At 44.2% G+C, this 19,457-nt stretch overlaps 2 protein-coding genes and 2 long non-coding RNA genes across 8 annotated transcripts in view; 1 reads left to right on the top strand and 3 right to left on the bottom strand.

Annotated features, from left to right (window-relative positions):
* On the bottom strand, positions 1 to 4,830 carry LOC138739994 (claudin-34-like). Its single transcript, XM_069892445.1, has 2 exons — positions 1,209 to 4,830; positions 1 to 1,165 (listed from the first exon to the last, which is right to left on the bottom strand). The coding sequence occupies exons 1-2, from the start codon at positions 1,416 to 1,418 to the stop codon at positions 707 to 709; spliced, it is 669 nt and encodes a 222-aa protein (XP_069748546.1). The 5' UTR covers positions 1,419 to 4,830; the 3' UTR covers positions 1 to 706.
* Positions 4,831 to 5,894: 1,064 nt separating this feature from the next.
* Positions 5,895 to 8,709, bottom strand: LOC138738807 (uncharacterized). Its single transcript, XR_011341777.1, has 2 exons — positions 6,911 to 8,709; positions 5,895 to 6,399 (listed from the first exon to the last, which is right to left on the bottom strand). It is a non-coding gene; the product is annotated as an uncharacterized lncRNA (long non-coding RNA).
* LOC138738809 (uncharacterized) lies at positions 7,085 to 18,248 on the top strand. Its single transcript, XR_011341779.1, has 3 exons — positions 7,085 to 7,205; positions 11,138 to 11,702; positions 18,095 to 18,248. It is a non-coding gene; the product is annotated as an uncharacterized lncRNA (long non-coding RNA).
* shroom2a (shroom family member 2a) overlaps positions 10,940 to 19,457 on the bottom strand; it is a 182,264-nt gene continuing 173,746 nt past the window's right edge. For all 5 annotated transcript variants that reach the window (XM_069889737.1, XM_069889738.1, XM_069889740.1 and 2 more), the window contains 3 exons: positions 16,618 to 16,786; positions 12,859 to 13,131; positions 10,940 to 11,682 (listed from right to left, as the gene is read on the bottom strand). In XM_069889737.1, coding sequence (XP_069745838.1) covers positions 11,413 to 11,682; positions 12,859 to 13,131; positions 16,618 to 16,786 — 712 coding nt within the window. In that variant the 3' untranslated portion in view covers positions 10,940 to 11,412. The remainder of the gene's footprint in view (positions 11,683 to 12,858; positions 13,132 to 16,617; positions 16,787 to 19,457) is intronic.

Raw genomic sequence — 19,457 nt, 5'->3', positions numbered from 1 at the left:
CCCACTTCCCCCCCAATGTTACCTCTGATGTTTCTGATGGGACTCCTTGCCTGCCTTACTAGTGACAACCTGATTCTTGGCTCTTCTGTTTTCTCTTTCCTTCTCTCCCACTCAATTGGAAACATCTTTCCCTCCCCTCACCCCTTCAAAACACCTTCTTAATTTTAAAGAACTCTTGTCAGAAAGAAAAAAGTAGCAACAGTTTATCAAGCACATTATCCAGCACATTTTCAACCCAGAATAAAATGGGTTAAAATCTAGACAGGAACAGTGTTGAAGTTATGGTTCAACACACATAAGTGCTGGAGAAACTCAGCAGGTCACGCAACATCCATAGGAAGTGAAGGGTATTCAACGTTTGGAGCCTGGTTCCTTCATCAAGTATAAGCAAAAATGGGCAGGCCCCTAAATAAGGGGAGAGGAGGATGTGGTCGGAAGGAGGACAGGCTAACAGGTAAGAAGTCATAGGTGAATACAGGTGGGAGGGTAGAAAAGAGTGAGAGAGGTGGTAGCTCTCTGCATGGAGAGGTAAGGGAAGGGGGTGAGGAGCTGGAGGACACAGGGATGATGGAAACTGGAGGTCAATGTTAATACCTTGTGGCTGCAGACAGGACAGATGTTCTCACTCCCAGATCTGCAAAGTGTTGCTGCTCTATGTTCGACTTTTCCAAACCACCTCAGTATTCCTCAGGAATGATTACAATGGTTATCCACTCCACAGCTGGACAGGGAGTAGTAGTCTGAGAAACTCTTTGCCTGAAAACCATTGTCTGATTGATTGGTGGCGCAAGAGACAAGGCTGGAGCATCGGAAAGGCCCAGGAAAGAAGGGTGGCCCTGGCGTTGAAGGGGAACAGAGGATTCTTGTAACTTAACGGCAGCAGAGCAGTGAGGAGGAGAAGTCTGGATGAAAAGATTGCCATGTAGACGGCGGCTCCCACCTCCAGTTCCTGCAGTGAATGGGGCAGGCGGAACCAGGCCAGGAATGCAATGGTCTGGTTGCTGGTCACAGCACTGAGGTTCCAACCAGCGGCAATGGTGGTGCAGATGCTGGCCAGCAGATGGAAGCATCCCCCAGCCCCAAGAGCCATCCCTGCCACCCCCAACATGGACACTCCACAGGCCACAGAGAATGGCTGCCTTCCCCAGAGCTCTAGCAAACACTGCTGTCACTATTAGCCCCAAGGCAGCAAATACCTCTCAAGGCACAAAGGCTTCATCGGCCTCGATTGCCTGGCAGGACATCACCCGGAGCAGCATGGGCCCAGGCCCATCACCATGGTAACAGGCCCTCCAGATGCCAACCCAGGCCATGGCTGAGCTGACCTCTGCAGGCTTCACTTGCCACACTCTCCACTGAAGCAACCCCATTACCGTGGCAGTTCCAATCCAGCCCACCACATCCAGCACAAAGTTCATCAGTTGCCAGGGGCACCACGGGAATCTTGACCCATGACCCCTGGGGTCAAGATCAGGCCAGTTACCCAAGTAAGCCCAGTGATGGACAGTGAGGAGCTGCCGGTCGCTGCTGTCCAGGAGGCAGGCATTTCCTATCTGAAGGCTAAGCTCTGGGTTGCCCAGTAACACTGCAAATAAATTTTGCCCACCAAACACAAGGCTTTATTAATGAAGCCCAGACAACAAGCTGGTGGCAATTAAAGGATCCCCCTTCCCCCCATCCCTCGCATCCTGTAGAAGCCCAGAGCAAATGGCTGGTGGATGGAGGTACAGCTCCAAGCTTCGGCAGGGGACATAGAGAGGTTGGGAAGGGACCATTGAACTGAGGAGGTCATAAGATCTCCATGGGACAGCAAAGTCCTTGGTGAAAGGCAACCAGGCATCCTGGGTTGGGGGAAGGGGGGAGGAAGGGATAAGCCGGTCGGGAAGCCTGACATGGACTTCCATCAAGGACTCCTTGCTGTGCCACAGTCGCATGCTGAGATGGAGTTGCACAGTCACACGAGGAGATGATGAAGACATTTAACACATGCTTAGTCAGAGCAGACTCAGGTCAGGCCGGTGATGGAAAACTCCTGAACGTTTAAGGTGTTTGGGATCTTCTGGGACAGAGCAGTCCATTTGATTGGCACCCGTCAATCACCCTAAACTTGCATTCTCTATGCCATGGGTGCACCATCTACCATTGACAAAATGAATTGCTCTGACTCATCTGGGGAGAAGTAGTACACAGATGGACTAAATATCACCTCCAACATAAAGGAGAGAAAGCCATGGGAATACCATTGACTGAACATTCCCCTCCAAGTTGTGCACCCCCCTGATTTGTAGATACAAGACCTAGGAGCAGTAATAGGCTAGTCAGCCCATCATGCTTGCCTCACCATTTAATCATGAGCTGATCCATTTTCTCACTCAGCCCCACTGCCACGCCTTCTCCCCATTACCCTGGCTAATCAAGAACCCAATGACCTGTCCTCCACAACTGCCTGTGGCAACAAATTCCACAGATTTACCATCCTTTGACTGAAAAAATTCCTCCACATCTCTGTTCTAAGGAGCCACCCATTAATCCTGAAGGATATGAATCACCGTCCCTTCATTGCTGAATGTTCCAGAACCCCTGACCCAATAATGTCTTCACCAGCAGTTAAGGGGACAGCTCCCCATCACATTCACAGGGGTAATAAGGGTTGAACAATGAATGTTGGCCTTGCCAGTGATGTTTTATCTCCAAAATGGGAGCCAGCAAAAGAACCAGCTCCTGTGTCCTGTGACTGCTGCTGTTCGCGGAGTTTCACTGCACCACCGTTTGTGTCAAAGGACGCCATCCAAATCAGTTGCCTGAAACCTGCAAGAGGAGTGATTGAGAGGATAGAGTAGGTCTGCAGTTTAATTCCTGGATACTAGTGTGGAGGGACTGAACTGAGCAAAGGCCCTCAGCCTCCCTCACTGACCGTGGGCAAGTGGCATTGATCATAAAATCCTTGGCTTGATCGGAGACCCCCTGCTATATTTCCAAGGCACTTTTCAGCATCGAGGGATAACCTATGCTGACAGTCCTGGAGATCCAGTAAGTCATTCCTCAGTCAGATGGTCAACCTGCCAGTACTCACACTTGGGAAGCCACTCTGTTAGTGGCCAGGCACAATCTTCCTTCACTCCTGCCACCACTTGGCTCCAAAACTGGAACCCCATTGGCCCTTTACTCACCACCTCTCACAGGCCAAGCTGCCTTCTGCCCATACATACAAGCTCCATCTGAAGGCAGTGCTCCCCTGCAATAGAGTCACCAACTCTCTCAATTACCCTGGAGAGGAGGCACTCCAACTCCTGCATCATCCTGGGGTCAGTCAGCACTGGGAGAACATTGGCAGAGCATTCATTGCCTTGCCTTCTCATTGTGGAGGGCAGGAATGTGGTTTCCCGGCTCCCAATTAGCATGGTAAGTGTGTGGAGTGTCAGATGAGCAACCTTTTGGAATGTGTTCAAAGTTCTGACCTGGCACAAGGAACGAATTAATGGATGTGCTCCAAGGGGTGACCAGAATCAAGAGCACTAGGGAACAGGGTCCTGTCCAACAGGTCTCACAAACACTTGATGTGTATTTTTTTCTTCTTCATTTTCTTCAAGGTGTGAATAAAAAGCAGGCAGGTGTCTGAATCAAGCCCAAAACATTGGTAATATATCTTTACCTCCTATTGACGCTGTGAAACTGGCAGAGTTCCTCCAGCATTTCTGTGTTTTCACTACAATCACAGCATCTGCAGACCTTTATGTTTCACTTCAATAAAAAAAGTGTTATAATAAGATGTGGGGGGGGGGGGGGATAGTGTCACACAAGATAAAAGTGCAAGGTATAAAGAGAAAAATAGTTAACAGTGCAAGCCATCTTCTTGTGCTAATGGGAGACCATTATTCCCATCTGGTTTTTTTGGCACGTTGGCCTTGACCGTTGTTTTTTTATGTAAGCCATGTGGTCCTTAGGTAAGTCAACCTCGGCATGGGTTATAAATCCAGTTCCCCTCCAAATTGCCTGCGGTCCTTCAAATTCCATGAATTCCCACTTCAACATACGGCACAGTTGGCCATTTTTTTTGAATTTCTTCAAGGAGTCAAGTGCCATTGACACATTGTAAGGGATTTGCTGTTGCAAGGAAAAATAATGAATATAGAATATAGAGGAAGTGTACTGGTGGTGTTGCCCATACATATTATGAATATTTAAATTCTTCTTAAGTGCTTTCTATTATTCTGTGATACATGAATCCTCCAGAAGCGTGGGAATTCTTGAACCTAAATCTCATAAAAAATGTCACTTATTTTGTTTAAAACATTCTTAGAATGGATACACTATCGGCCAACCAAGAGCTGTGTCTCAGAAATACTGCTTAAAATATCTCATGTTGTAAGCAATGCTGAAACTTGAGGAGGAACTGTGAGATTATCCTTCTAATCCTCACATAGGTTACAACAAAAAAATTATCTGTAAAGAGCACACTTGCGGAAAAAACTATTTTCACTGCTATGTTACGAAGATTATTTTTTAATTTTTAAATTTAAAAAAAATTTAGACATTCAGCACTGTTAACAGGCCAATTCAGCCCGACAAGTCCATGCCGTCCAATTTACTCCCCATTAACCTATACCACGGTACATTTTGAACAGTGGGAGGAAACCAGAGCCCCTGGAGTAAACCCATGCAGACACGGGGAGAATGTTCAAACTCCTTACAGACAGCATGGGATTCAAACACAGGTTTGGTCCAGATTGCTGGCACTGTAAAGGTGTTATGCTAACCATTATATCAACTGTGTTGTATGTTGAAGTGGGAACTCCTGGAATTTGAAGGACTGTGGACAATTTGGAGGGGTTGACTTACCTAACAACCAGATGGCTCTCATCAGAAACCAACAGTCAATGCCAACATGCCAAGAGAACCAGATGGGACTATAGCATGGATGATCATTCCAGAGCAAATGAGGAAGCTGGTGTGCGCAAGCCTCAGTACATAACCAGAAAGAGTGCGACACATGCACATCAGTGATGCAGTTGAAAAAAGGATCACCTTCGTCCTTCAAAATGCAAAGAACGGCCTTACACAGCACTATCAGCTTACTTGGGGGGTCAGTGAGAAGAGCCTGTTGATGAATTTGTGGAAAATGTAACTCACAGAGGATTAAAGTTATTTGTTTTCAGGATTCTCATCATCAATCTTGCGAATATTCGAGAGAGATGATGATGATTCAGTTCCTTGGGGAACAATGTCCTGAATTGTGTGGACCCAGGTACTCTACATCTACCATTATCCTTTCTCCACTCTTATTTACAACACCAAATATCTACAGAAAACATTATGAAGCTCTGCTCCCTTTACATCTTGCTAGAAACTGTGGGATTCGATCCCCTGCCACTCTAGAGATGCACTGCCCTTTCCCTGGTGCACGAGAGATTCCCTCAAGACCAGGAGGATTTGGGAGGCAGTAATCTTCTGGTAGTATAACCTGAAACCCCACTCTGCAACACACCAATGGTCCATGGCAGCCCACCACTGTCAAAGTCCTTTGAGCTGCTTCTTGTGTCCATGATCAAAACATCTAAAATCCAATAATAAAATCATTTAAAATAGAAAAGTTAAAACAACTAGACATAGCAGGCCATGGATCAAGAGCTGGGCTAATGTTGGTGCCCATGGGTCAGTATGGACACAATGGGCTGAATGGCCTGCTTCCATGATGTATACTTCTCTAAACCCATGAAATAAACAATGTATTAATAAAATATCAATACAATATAATCTGTTTGATTAAAATATGGAGTACCTTAGATGAAAGGATATGATTTAAGTGAAATGTATCTTTTTGAATTTTACATACATCCATATATACTCTGTATTTTAGGATGTGAAATTTCAATGTTAATAAAAATATTGAAAAATAAAGAAATAAACAATGTATTTAAATTAATTAAGGGTAAATAATTAAAAAATTAAAATTAAGAAAAACAGTCAAACATTTCTGGCCTTCACTCATCATTTCAGGGCTCATCAGTGGAGTCGGAACCAGCTCGATCTGACCATTGACTCTGCCTGACCTTATTCTTCTTATCGATGTTCCAGGCTCACTGGGTCAACAAAAGCATGACATCAGAATGAGAAGCAGGAGTTAGCCATGTCTTCCCCACAAGCCTGTTCCTGTCTTTTTGGGGCAAAAGGGAATTGTCGACTTATCCTGTCTTGATGAAGGCGCTTGATGACTTCCTCTATCAGTTTGTTTTTCACGCTAGATTCCAGCAACTGTAGTCTCTTGTGACTCCTTTTTCCTGTGGGTTTCCCATCGGCCTTCATCTCCTAATAGTCCACAAATATAACTCTCTAACTTGAGTATAATTAATGATACAGCATCCTGAACTCTGGGATAAGATATTTCATATATTCACAACCCTTGGAGAGAAGAAAAAAAGTAATTATTTCTTAAATTTGCCATCAGGTTCCCTGCTGAGAGAAGAGGGGAATTGGTCTGGATGGGTGTGCCAACCCAGTAGGAAACAACCACTCATTACTACCTTGCTCCCTCAGTTCAACGCTAAACTGAAATTTCCAAACTGCCAATACTACTTGTCCTGTGACTAGTGAGGAGCTTCCTGCAACCCAGCTCTATTTATTGAATTACACCTTTTTTTCACTTGTGAATGGTCACCCATAAATTGGCTATTTAGTTTTATTAATTTTATTTAAAGCTCCCAACTGTGAATTTTAACCACAGCCTTTTTTGATCTTTCCTCCATTGCCCTCAGACCTTTCCAGGGGAGTAAAACCAGCAAAACCTGCCACCCTCCCACCTCTTTAAATCCTCAGATGCCACGTCTGTAGCAGTAAACTCCCTCTTGTTCCAATATCTTGTTCTCATACTGCTTTAATCTCACCCCAGCTCTCTAACTGATCGAACTTTTACCAGCAAAGGTTTTCAGTTTTCAAGGTGGTGGCTGAGCTTGGAACTAAACTGCTCCTTCCTCTTCAGGTAGTTTTCAACATCTGCACCTCAGCTAGTGGTGAAGCAATTTGCTTCTGGGTTACCATGGTTTTTAACTGTGACATCATCTTCATGGTAATAAAAGGGAGGGCTGATGTTGTCCCAGGTTGACACCCAGATAGCTCTGCGAGCTCTTTTGAGGGTAGGCAAGTTTAAGAACAACCCATTTCCCATGTTCTCAAGTGGTCCGTTTTGCAAAACTGATGAAACAGAAAAGGTAATGTGGAGCCTGAGCATAAAACTAGCTACAGACACACTACACCCATGGCCCACAATCGTGACAACTCATTTCCATTATGTTGTAATTTTGATCATGTTGGGCTTTTGGGCACAGTTGGGGCAACACAGGATGTGAGGTCGATGTTTGATGTTATTGAATGCCAAAGTATGCGCAAGGTGTGAGAGTCACTGGCAAGGCTACTACTGCCTCGGTTAACACTGCCTCTTACTGCCCCTCAAGGAGCAGCTTTCTTAAACCACTACAAGCTTTTGGTAATGGCCTTCTCAGCACCTTACTTGTTGAAGAGAAAATGGGCTGCCCACTGTAGCTGTGCTGTGTCAGCAGAGGAGGGAACAAGTATTCAGGGAGGTGAATGGGGTGTGCATCAAGCAGTGAGAGGCTGCAGGGACTCAGCAGGTCAATGCAGAGAAATGGACAGTCATCAGTTCGGGTCTGGACCCTTAACTGAGACAAGCTCTTGTTGGCACTGCACAGAAGGGCACGCAGGATGTTTTCCACATTACACTCCTGATCCTTGCCTTACACATGCAGTCATTGGGTCACTCAGTGCAAGATACCCAGCAAGCTGTTCCTATGACCACAGTCTTCACGGAGCAGTGGAGACAGGTTGGTGTTTGCCTTCTTCACGAGTTGCCACCTTCAGACAACTACAGATGTGGAGAGGATATCGTCATTTACCAGACATCACTGTTTAAATACAAGAGACATCTAATGCAGACATGGATTATGGTGAACATTTTCTCTCATCGTGTCAAGAGTTTTTGGAACTTGCTTCCTCAGAGGGCAGTGGAAACAAAGTCTTTGACTATCCTTAAGGTTGGGGTAGAAAATCCTTGACAAGCAAAAGATGTAAGGCTACCAGAGGTAGACAATCTGTGGAGCTGAAGTAACAAACAGATCAACCATCATCTTAGTAATGGCTGAGCAGATTCGGGACTCCTGCTCCAATTCATATTGAATTAATACCTTGCATTTACTTAATTATTAGGGCACAAAAGGCCATCAATCCTTCGAGCCACCATATTAGTTTAATTCCCCTGAATTAGCATTATTTGGGTAGAACTCCCCAACCTGTGATGCTAAATCTGTCAACATTTGTGACTCACATTCCTTGGTACTGGAGTGTGATGATGGGGCAAGTGTCCTGCAAGATAGGATATTCTTGGGGGTTGTCCAGTGAAGAAACTTGGGTAGAATTTAAAAACAAGAAGGAAATTATCACTGACGGGGCTGTATTAATGGGAATTAGAAGATCAGATGGGCAGGGAAATTGCAGATAGCTGTAGGAATAATAAAGCAGTATTACTGGGTGATTTTAACAAGTTTCACTACCTGTTTGAAACCAGGTTCCCTCTCTCCTGAAGTAGGTGTGACAATAGCATTTGTTTGTTTCTTGTGGTGATGCAGCTCAGAAAGTGGACATTTGGCCCATCGAGTCTCTGCTAACCATCAGCACATTAATCCCATGTTTGTATTTTCTCATTATCATCCACCCCATCCCCACCCTCCCACCCCTATGCCCCGCCACTCACCTATGCACAAGGGCAGCCATTTGACCTACCAACCCGCATGTCTTTGGCAGCGAGAAAACCAGGAAACTCATGTGGTCACAGGCAGAATTTGCAAACCTGGCACTCTGGCTCTACTGTAGTTTCTGAAAGCAATGCTGCAAAAAGATTCATGTTCCCAGTAGACCCTCTTCAATGTGTTGCAATGGCAATACGCTTCTCATAATCTGATGGGTAACTGGCACAAAGGAGGAGGGAGATATTCTGACTGCAGACATGATGGTACTATTCCATCCCAGTGATCAGTGAAAACACTGGTGGGCTGACCCCATCTCATTTCCTAATAAAGGCAATATCTCCTCCCTCTAATCCCATTTTACCACCATAATCCTAAATAACAATGAAGGTGATTACTTTGTTGAAGTGATACCAATTGTTAATAAAGAGTTTTCTCCACATCGCAATAAATTTTTACTTGATCTATCATATGTTCAATGTTTTACTTCCAATTAATTTGTGAAGTTGCCTCTGTGGCTGAGCAATGGCAACTTCCAGTGTCTACCTTGGGGAGGAGGGAGAAGGATACTTACTGCCCAGTGAATGACCTACATGTTGCAGATTTTACTGTCACCACATGGTTGTGCTGTTGGGTTATTTTTGAATCCTACATGGCATCATAGCACAGACCCTTCATCCAAACAAGTCCTGACAACCTTCAAGCAGCCATTTAACACCAACTCTCCACTAACCCCATTTCATTCTCCCCCTCCCCCCCAACTCCCATTAAGCCCTCAGTCTCCAGCACCAGATTCTACCACTCACCTGTACAATAGAAGGCAATGTGATGGCCAATATTTAATCTTTCCTCCTGCCCTTTGAACTGGTCATTGATTCCATTTCACTATTTGGTGTAAGAGCAAAGGTGTTAACCTCAATCAACATCATATTTGATACACACATGTGCCAATATTTTGTGCAAAAATTGGTTGATCATTTTCTGTTTTCTCTAAACTCTCAAGTGGTCAAAGGATACCATGGCACCCAACTAACCCCAGTAAAATCCAATGACGTTTCAGGGACATCATTAGTGCCAAGCTGTTGCCAAACACTTCAAGGTCCTTCTTCACAAGCAAAACACATTGGGGTGTCCCATAATTGTGAGAAGCTCCATGCAAATGAAAGACCTCCCTTCTCCTTTCCATCAGATCACCTCGACAGGGATCTTCCTCAAAATTCTGGCTGAGCCCACTTTCGCTTCTTCACAAGTGTACCTACATTCAAACCAAGCATGAAAACAAAATGTCTCATTATGTAGAATCAACAGATTTCAGAACTGGCTGTTTTCCTAAGCCACTTTGCCTATTGGCTCTGAATTCTGAAAGAGATGTGCAGAACACCTGCCTGATTATAAATTTACCTTTTTAAATTTATAGTCCACCCCCGGGATGTGTTTTTTTTTTACAGTGGTAGGAAACTAGAGCCCCCGGAGAAAACTCACGCAGACACGGGGAGAACATACAAACTCCTTAGACAGGGTGGGACTTGAACCCCAGTCCGGTCCCGATCGCTGGCACTGTAAAGGTGTTGCACTAACCACTACGCCAACCGCGACTTCAATTGAGTCATTGAAATTAAAACCTTCTCTTCAACATCTGGAACTCAGCAGGTCCTTATCAATCGTTTCCTGATTACACAGTTGATTAATTCTTCCACTCTTTAACAAGAACAAACACAGTTTAGAGATGAAAGCTCAACCACTGTGAGACTTAATGTGTTATCCAGTTTCTTCAAAGGCAGGGCTTACATCTTCAGGATTTAAAAAGTAGTCTAAAGCCCAAACATGGAGTTCACGAAAGTTGGTTCAGTCGACAAAAATAAACCACTGACTTGTTGCAAACTGGAGACACACAGGAGACTGCAGTCGCTGGATGTAATCTGAAACCAAAAACAATTTGCTGAGCAGCATCAGTGGAAGAAAAAAAATAGTCGACGAGTGCTTTATCAGGACTAAAATGTTTCCGTGTCGGGTCCCAGCTCAAAACATGGACCATTCTTTCTCTCCCACAGATGCAGCTCAACCACTGAGTTTCTTCAGCAGCGAGTACTTGTCTGAAGCATGTTGTTCCAACATGAGACTCTGTGAACTAAGAAACACAAAACTGCTCTGTCCCAATGTTCAGACCCTACAATAAAACTGCTGGCTTCTGTAACCACCAATTTATTTTAATTATGCTACAATAAATTAATTTAGTGAACATTTAAAAAATTTCAGTCATCACATCATTTTATGAATGTGTAATATTTGAGCAAGGAAGCATCATGTACCAATTTGAATACAGGGTGACGTCTCAGATTCTTGGGTGACATTTATGATGAAGATGTCCTTTGTGTACTTTTCAGATCAAGATTTGAGCAAACTTTGGGGGAACGGTGGAAACAGAACATTAAGAATTTGTGAAAAACACCCAGAAGCTTATAAACATCGTAAGTTCATTGTTGGGGGATGTTGTGCTGGACATTGAAGCTCCAACTCTGAATCTGGATCTTTCAGGTGACTACTCCAACACACAGCTCCCCTGGTGGACAGATCCAGCTATACCACACACTCTGGTAGGAAAGAGGGAGCACACACTGATAGCACCTCAATGTCTGGTTTGGGTTTAACGCTTTGGATTCTACTTTGGTTTGCAGTCCAGGGGTAGGCTCTCCAGCAGACATTTCAGCTGCTCCTCTCCCAGCTTAATTTTGTCCTCCAGCTCCCTCTGCTCAATGGTGAGGGCCGATTTCATCTTCACAAAATGCTCGTAGTCCTGGAGCAGCTCATCTGTCAAGTAGCCAGAGAGAATGTCAAACACCAGCCGCTCCCTCCTGTCCAGGTGCTCCTTCAGCTCTTTTGCGTCTTCGTGCTGCCTTGTCAGGAGCTTCTGCTTTTGAGTGAGGGTCCGCTGAGGAAAAGAAGCACAAGGTAAATCTCCTTTCTGAATATTTGGCACAAGCTCATCTCTGCCCATTGTCTGGAGTCACGAAAGTATGGCACGGAAACAACTGCAAGTTGCATTGTTTGTTGTCACATGTACCCAGATACTAGACAAATTTTGTTTTGTGTCCAGGAAAGTGAATCTATACATAGTACAGTGGAGTGGGTGATGCAAGAATAAAAATACAGTGTTAAAATAAAACAAAAATGTGGGTTAAAAAGCGGAATTAAACAGTGCATGGCATCATGTACTAACGGAGATCCATTTAAGAGACTGATACCATCAGAAAAGAAGCTGTCCTTGAATTTGGAGATGTGTTTTTCACCCATCCTCTTCAGCTCATTGATTCCACCACTAATACTAACACTACATTCATCCAGTTTTTCATCTTGCTTACAACCCCATCATTTCCTACCAGATGCTACCACTCACCTACACATGGGGGAAGCAGTTGGAATTTATATGGCCAATTAACCCACTGATCCGCACGATGAAGCCGGGTCGCAGCTTGCAAGCGACTCCACCAGCTTCTTGCTGTGCCACCCTTATATTTACATACATTCTCATTATGGTGCAGGCCATTTGACCCATGGTGTACATTCCAGCTACCAACAGAGCAACTCTATCAGTGCAACTGCTCTTGTCTTATTCTAGCGCTGAAACACTCTCTCTCTCATAAACCCATCGCCTCCAACTTTGAGCGTTTTTGTCACTTCCCTCCTCTGGGAGTAACTTACAATGCCTTAAATAACCCATCAGCACATCGCTGGGTTACATAGGAAGAAGCTGGAGTTCTTGGGGGGATCCCACACAGTCACAGGGAATACGTGCAGATTCCACACAGACAGTTTCCAAGATCAGCACTGCTGCAGCTATGAGGCAGCAGCACTACCTGCTGTGCCTAAACACGCTCATCCTTTACTAATGAAAAGTCCATTAAAGAATCAGAAAACATGCCCAACCCCCTGAATTAGAGTCCCATAGAGTTTGATCTCCCTCCTCATCCAGGGTGTTTTAAACCAACTTTGAAGAACACCTACAAAACGGACAGAATAGATCGCGAATGTGGCCCCTGAGTGATTAGTCAGCCACTTACCACCGCCACTGCCCCCCATTACATGGTATTTGCTCAAAGCCACATACCCTCTCTTCTGGGGAGGCGCTCTCCTCCAAGGTGTTGAGGGCATTTTCCACCCTGGCCAGCCGACCGGAAAGAGACAACAGCAGGTTGACCACCTTGTCTAGATCCCCGATGAACATCCTGAACTTGTCCAGTTCATTGGGCTTGCACACTTTCTTCACCGTGTCCTCCACCTCGTCACCCAGCAGATTGTTGGCCTGGATGTCTTCCTGCAGGCTCTCCCGTGCTTCCCGCAGCACCTGCAGCTTCTTGCTTATACTGTCAATAAGCTCCTGCTGCAGGGACCAGGACAGGACCAAGAAAAGTTGTTAGAAACTCTGGTGCTACCAGAACTCATATACAGACCCCAAATGACCATGTTTGAGTTTATGGGATAAAAGGTATTCCATCAATAGTTTGACATCTAACATCAATGCATGGAGTCTTGCTTTGTCCTATGGGCTAACACCTTTCAAGTTAGTTTGGCATCCCATGCTAAACCAATACATTAACCCATGGTCCTCAACCTTTCCCATTCACAGACCACCTCTGTTGACTTCCCTCGGACCACCTATAGCAAACTCATGGACCACTAGAGTGGGAAGGGAAAGGTTCTTGCAAGTTTGAGCCCATTTCTCAGATGACCAATGGGATGTTTTTGTTTTTGTTTTGTTTTGGTGGAAAACTTTTTTTTGAAAAATTTTGTGGGATTTTTTTTGTAGACAAATGTACAATCTTATTTTACATATTACTTGTTGACTGTATCAATAATATTGGCCTTTGCTGCAGACAACCTGTAACAAACCTGCGGACCATAGGATGAGATTAACCAACAGCCACCATGATAGGTTGGGAATTCAGATGTTGCTAATTGAATTTACGACCAGTAAACACACAATGAGCAATGGGCACCAAAGTCTGTGATCTAATATTCACGTGGTGAAGGTTAACTTTCTTCTCCAGCTGTGCAGGGGACAATCCATTAAAATTAGCATAAGTAGCTGCAGTCACTACTCTGGGTGGTTAATGAACACATGCTGATCCCACTGGGTCACTGAGTATGATTGTCAGCATACTTCCTTACCACATAGGAGGAGGACATTTCAGTCCATCTAAAATCTGGCTCACATCAGGAAGGAATGTTGTTCAAAATGGACAAGCTGGATCTGTGAGACAACCTGAGTTTCTGGGTTGTAGGACTCACCATAGCAAAGTAATCTTCTCAGGGATAGTCAGCATGACTTGGTGAGGGGAAGGTTGTGCCACATGTGCTTAATTGAGTTTTTTGAGGCGGTAACAAAAGAAATTGATGAACGTAGGATGGTAGATGTGATGGATATATATTTTAGTAAGGAATTTGACAAGGTCCTCTATTCAGAAGTCAAGAGCCATGGGATCCATGGAACCTTAGCTATGTGGATCCAGAATTGGCTTGCCTGTGAAAAACAGAGTAGTGGACAGAAAGTATTCCACCTGCAGGTCAATGACTAGTCGAGTTCCTCAGGGATCTGTTCTAGGACCCCTGCTCTTCGTGATTTTTATAAATGACCTGGACGAACGAGTAGAGGGATGGGTCAGTAAATTTGCAGATGGTACAAAGGTTGGAGGTGTTGTGGATAGCGTTGAAGGCTGTTGTAGATTACAACAAGATATAGACAGGATGCAGAGTTGGGCAGATGGAGTTCAATCCGAACAAATGTAGGATACTTAACAGTGTGGAATAACAAAGGGACCTTGGGGTCCGAATCCATTGATCTCTCAAGGTTACTGTGCAGGTTGATAGGATAGTTAAGAAAGTCTATGGAATGCTGGGTTTCATTAGTTGGGGGATTGAGTTCAGGTGTTGTAATGTAATGTTGCAGCTCTATAAATCTTTGGTGAGACTACACTTAGAATATTTTCTTCAGTTCTGGTCGCCTCATTGCAGGAAGGATGGGACATAAAGTAGGGACTACTTTATGTGGAAGCTATGGAGAGGGTGCAGAGATTTACTAGGATGTTGCCTGGATTGGAATATATGTCTTTGAGGCAATGTTAGCAGAGCTAGGGCTTTTCTCTTTGGAGTGAAGGAGGATGAAAGGTGACTTAATAGAGGTCTACAAGATTATGAGAGCCATAGAGAAGGTAGACAGTCAGCATCTTTTTCCCAGGGCAGGAGTAGCAGAAGCCAGAGGACATCTAGTATAAAATGAAAGGAGGAAAGTTTAGGGGAGACATCAGGGATAAGTTTTTTTATACAGAGACTTGTGGGTACCTGGAATGCATTGCCAAGGGTGGTGGTGGTGGCTGGAACAATAGGGGTACATGGATGAAAGAAAAATGGAGGTTTATGAGATATGGAGGGTTTGTTTTTTTCGTAGTTATATACAAGTTAGCACAATGTTGTGGGCAGAAAGGCCTGTATTGTACTGTAATGTCTATGTTCTAAATATTTTCCCTGTCGCTCTTGGTTCATTTGCCATTACCTCCATTTTATGCCTCCCATTTGTGACCTCACCTCAATGGGCAGTTTTCCTCTCTATCCTGTCCATACCGTTAATGCTTCTCTCCAAATCCCTTCCAACCTCCACAGCTCTGAGAACAACCCCAATTGCTCCAGTCCAATCATAAAGTCCCTTGTCAGATTTTAATAGATCTCTTTGGCAAGGCTTCTCTAAAGTTTCCTTTCTAAAATATGGCCCAAAGCTGGACACAATACTCCAGATGTGGCCAACCCAGTGTTTTATCAGGTTTTATCACCACTTCCTTACTCCTACTCTGTGCCTCTATTCTGTCCAGGATCATCTCTGCTTCTTAACCTGCACCGAATTAACTTGCCTCCATTAGGTCCATATCTCTCCAATCGCCTCCCGAACATGTAGCTATCCAAGTGTTTCTTATAGGAAGCTAATATACATGTCTCTACCACTTTGTCTGGCAGCTTGTTCCATATGCTCACCACTAACTCAGTGAACTACTGTTCCCTTTTGTCCCTGCTGAATTCCACCCCTCGCCTTGTGGTTATGCCCCTCTCATGTTAAGATTCTTCAGCTTTAGGAAGGTCTATCACTATTCACCATATCACTTCCCCTCATGATTTTATAGACCTCAATAAGATCCTCACATCCTTCCAAGGAAAACAGGCCTAGTTTTTCCAGATCCTTACCCAAACTCACTTCCCTAATCGTGTGCATCAAACACGCATTTACTCTAACTTTATATTAGTCCCATTTTTTATTTGCCCTACATTTTCAACACACCTCCAGGACCTATCACCAAAGCACAAGCAAGAGCTCATTTCTAGTGGCCAATAAACTTACCAGCCCACATGTCCTCAGGACGAAGGAGGAAATCGGAGCACCTGAGGGAAATTGATGTGACCAGAGGGAGGATTGAAAGTAGCCTCATCCATTACCAGAGTGAGACCAAACATGAACTTGAGGAACACTGCATCACTTTTCTCTCATGCAGCCTTAAACCCAACAGCAGGAACATCAATTCTCCTAATTTAGATGTCTGCCTTGATCTGGTTCTACTGTTTCCATCTCTACCTACTCCTGTTCTTAGTTTCTCTCCAATCCTCCTTCATTCCTAATAATTTCTCCCTCAACCCGTCTCTCCCACCTTCTGTCCAATACCCTATCACCACGTAGCCCAACCCCAGATTCTATAGTCACATTCTCCCCTTGATAGTGCCCTTTCCTATTTTAGTCCTGACCTGAAACATTAACTGATCACATCTACCCACGAATACTGCCTGACCCGCTGAGCCTCTCCAGCCTCTCTTCACTTGGACAAATTACCTTCTTCTCTGTGAGGTCATTGTTCAGCTCATCTTCAGAGTCCTCCTCCTCCTCCATTTGCTGCTGCATGTCTTTCAGCTTATTCAATAACTCAGCCTTTGGGGCAGAGGTACTGTAGTAGGTTGAGCTTGTGGTTAGGGGCACTCCAATGGCTATGGTGTCATCTTCCCTGGTGAAACACACAGCCTACAATTAACACTCACACAACAAGACAAGCCAACAGATGTGTGCATTCCTAGTCACCCATTCCAGGAAAGGTTTGGAGGCATTGGAAAGGGTGCAGGCCTGGATAGACCCTGATTTATGATGTCCCGACTTATGATATTTCAAAGTTACGATAATCAGAATCCATTTTGAATAAAGGTAAGTCGGGGTCGACCTGTGTCAACATGGTTGTCTTTCCTTTCTCCTTCTCTGATCAAATCGCTTCCCACCGCCACCACCCCCCACCACCAAATGTCATCATTTTGGTGCTCCTCTTGTGACTTTAAGGAAACGTGCTTTGTCAGACCCAATGCCATTTTAAAAAAAGGTGATTTGGAATGCATGTGCAGGTTACCATCGCTGGGGAGGGAGGGAGAGATTGAAGAGGGAGAGAGAGCGACAGCAATCTGTGCATGTGCTCCAAATCACAACATAGGTTGTGAAGTTGTGCAGCTGTCTCTAGTTACCAGGCACCATCTGAGGAGGCTGACGTCCCTGCTCCTGCTGGGGTCAGCCTCCTGGCGAGAGTGGCTCAGGAAACTACCTGTACAGGTAGACCCCAACTTTTGATAATTTCACCTTACGAGCAAGTCACGGAACCGAACCCCATCATAAGTAGAGGTCTACCTATAGGTGCCACGGGAAGAGGTTGGACAAACTTGGGTTGTTTACTCTTTCAATCTTTTTATTGAGTTTTATAGAACAAGCACACATTGTATAGAGAACACAAGGTTACCAAATACGAAGAATATAAATACTTTTCCAAAAATAAAACAATAACAATATACCCCTTCCCCAGACAATGTTGTCGGAATGACAAAAAAAAAGAAACCAAAGAAAAGAACTCTAATCCCCTACCGAAAAAAAACCTGGAATATTTTGAAATAACATTAAAGGTATGTAGTTCTTCTGAATCTATAAAACATTACTCATCAATAAATACATTCAATGATCAAGACAAACGATTCAATGAGCATGAAAATAGTCCATAAAAGGATTCCAAATTTTATGAAAATTATTGTTCGTGTACAATGCGGAATACCTGATCTTTTCTAAACTAAGGCAAGATATAACACAACCACTGAGAACTAGTGCGTGGAACAGGATTTTTCCATCTAAGCCATAAGAGTTGTAAATAGTAGGACTTGACGATCAGATGAAGAAAATAGCTTGTTAATATTATCTAACACTCCAAACAAAGCCATTAAAGGATTAGGTTCAAGATTAGCAAGTAATATTATTGACAAAACATGAAAAATCTCCCTCCATAAAGGTTCAAGAACTCGACAAGACCAGAACATGTGTATCAAGGTTGTTTCCCTGTCGCTACATCTGTCACATCAGGAAATTAGATCAGGAAATATACGGGAGAATTTGTCTTTAGACATACAAGTCCGATGTACAACCTTGAACTGAATAAAAGAATGTCGAGTACACAGTGAAGAAGTGTTAACTAATTTAAGAATCAAATCTTGGGTTGTTTTCTCTGCAGAGTTGGAGTCTGATGGGAGAATTTAAGTTTCTAAAATATCAGAGGCTTTGATAAGATACACAGAGCGAATCTTTGTGCCAGAGTAAAATTTTCACACACTCCAGGACATGTATTTAAGGTGAGGAGTTTAAAGAAGTAGTGCAGGGGTTTTTTTTAGGCAGAGTGACAGGAGTAGCATGGAAGCAGATATAATTGTAACATTTTAAAATGTCTTTGAGATACACAGGAATATGCTGGGAATAGAGGGATATGGATCATGTGCAAATGACAGAGATTTAGCTTAATTTGGGTAGTGTTTTGTACAGACACGAGGGCCGAAGGGCCTGCTGCATGTAACATTTCTATGCCCAAGCACCTTAATAAAGCCACTTATTAAATTTAGTTCAGGCTTGGTCCATGTGACTTTTCCTAGTGCACCATTACACTGGATCAAACCCGTCATTCTTACAGAAGGAGAAAAGGACACTTTTCATTACCCAAAGCCTTTGGAATACAGCTGGTGTTGCGACATGGGAGACAAACCATGCCCACCTTCAGATGGGGAGCTATGCAAGGCTGATGAAGCCTTTATCCTCTTCTAAATTTTTTAAAATTTAGACATATAGCACACTAACAGGCCACTTCAGCCCACAAGCCCATGCTGCCCAATTACACCCAATTGACCTACATCCCCCAGTATGTTTTGAATGGTGAAAGGAAACTGGAGCCCCCAGGGAAAACCCATGCAAACACGGGGAGAACATACAAACTCCTTACAGATAGCGCAGGATTCAAACCCTGGACCTGATCGCTGGCGCTGTAAAAGGGTTGCGCTAACCTCTATACCAGCCGTGAAAGATTGCAGCACTTCTTCAGCAATAAACAACCTGATAGAGGAACAGCATCAGTGGGAGAAAAAAACTGGGTGGCGTTATGGGTCAGAACCCTTCGTCAACGTCAAGGATTCTGTCTCAAACTAGCGACCATTCCTTTCCTCCCACTGGCGCTGCTCAACCCGCTGAGTTCCTCCAGCAGATTGTTTGTTGCTCCGGATTCTCAAGCACATCCTCAGACGTGCATCAGAGAATACCAAGCTCTGAAGCTGGGAAGCACAAAAGCTGCAGATGCTGGTATCTTGAGCAGACACAGAATGCTGCAGGAACTC

Source organism: Narcine bancroftii, chromosome 7 (genome assembly GCF_036971445.1).
Source record: "Narcine bancroftii isolate sNarBan1 chromosome 7, sNarBan1.hap1, whole genome shotgun sequence".
In the NCBI taxonomy this organism is placed as follows: Eukaryota; Metazoa; Chordata; class Chondrichthyes; order Torpediniformes; family Narcinidae; genus Narcine; species Narcine bancroftii.
Note: the sequence above shows the minus strand (reverse complement) of the source record. Positions and strands in the feature narration are given on the sequence as shown.

What these genes read in the sequence shown, in the direction of transcription:
- LOC138739994 (XM_069892445.1), bottom strand. Translation starts at nt 1,418, where the DNA reads ATGAACTTTGTGCTGGATGTGGTGGGCTGGATTGGAACTGCCACGGTA. An exon ending in TCGAGGCCGATGAAGCCTTT is followed by an intron (nt 1,166 to 1,208) that starts GTGCCTTGAGAG and finishes TAATAGTGACAG; the next exon opens with CAGTGTTTGCTAGAGCTCTG.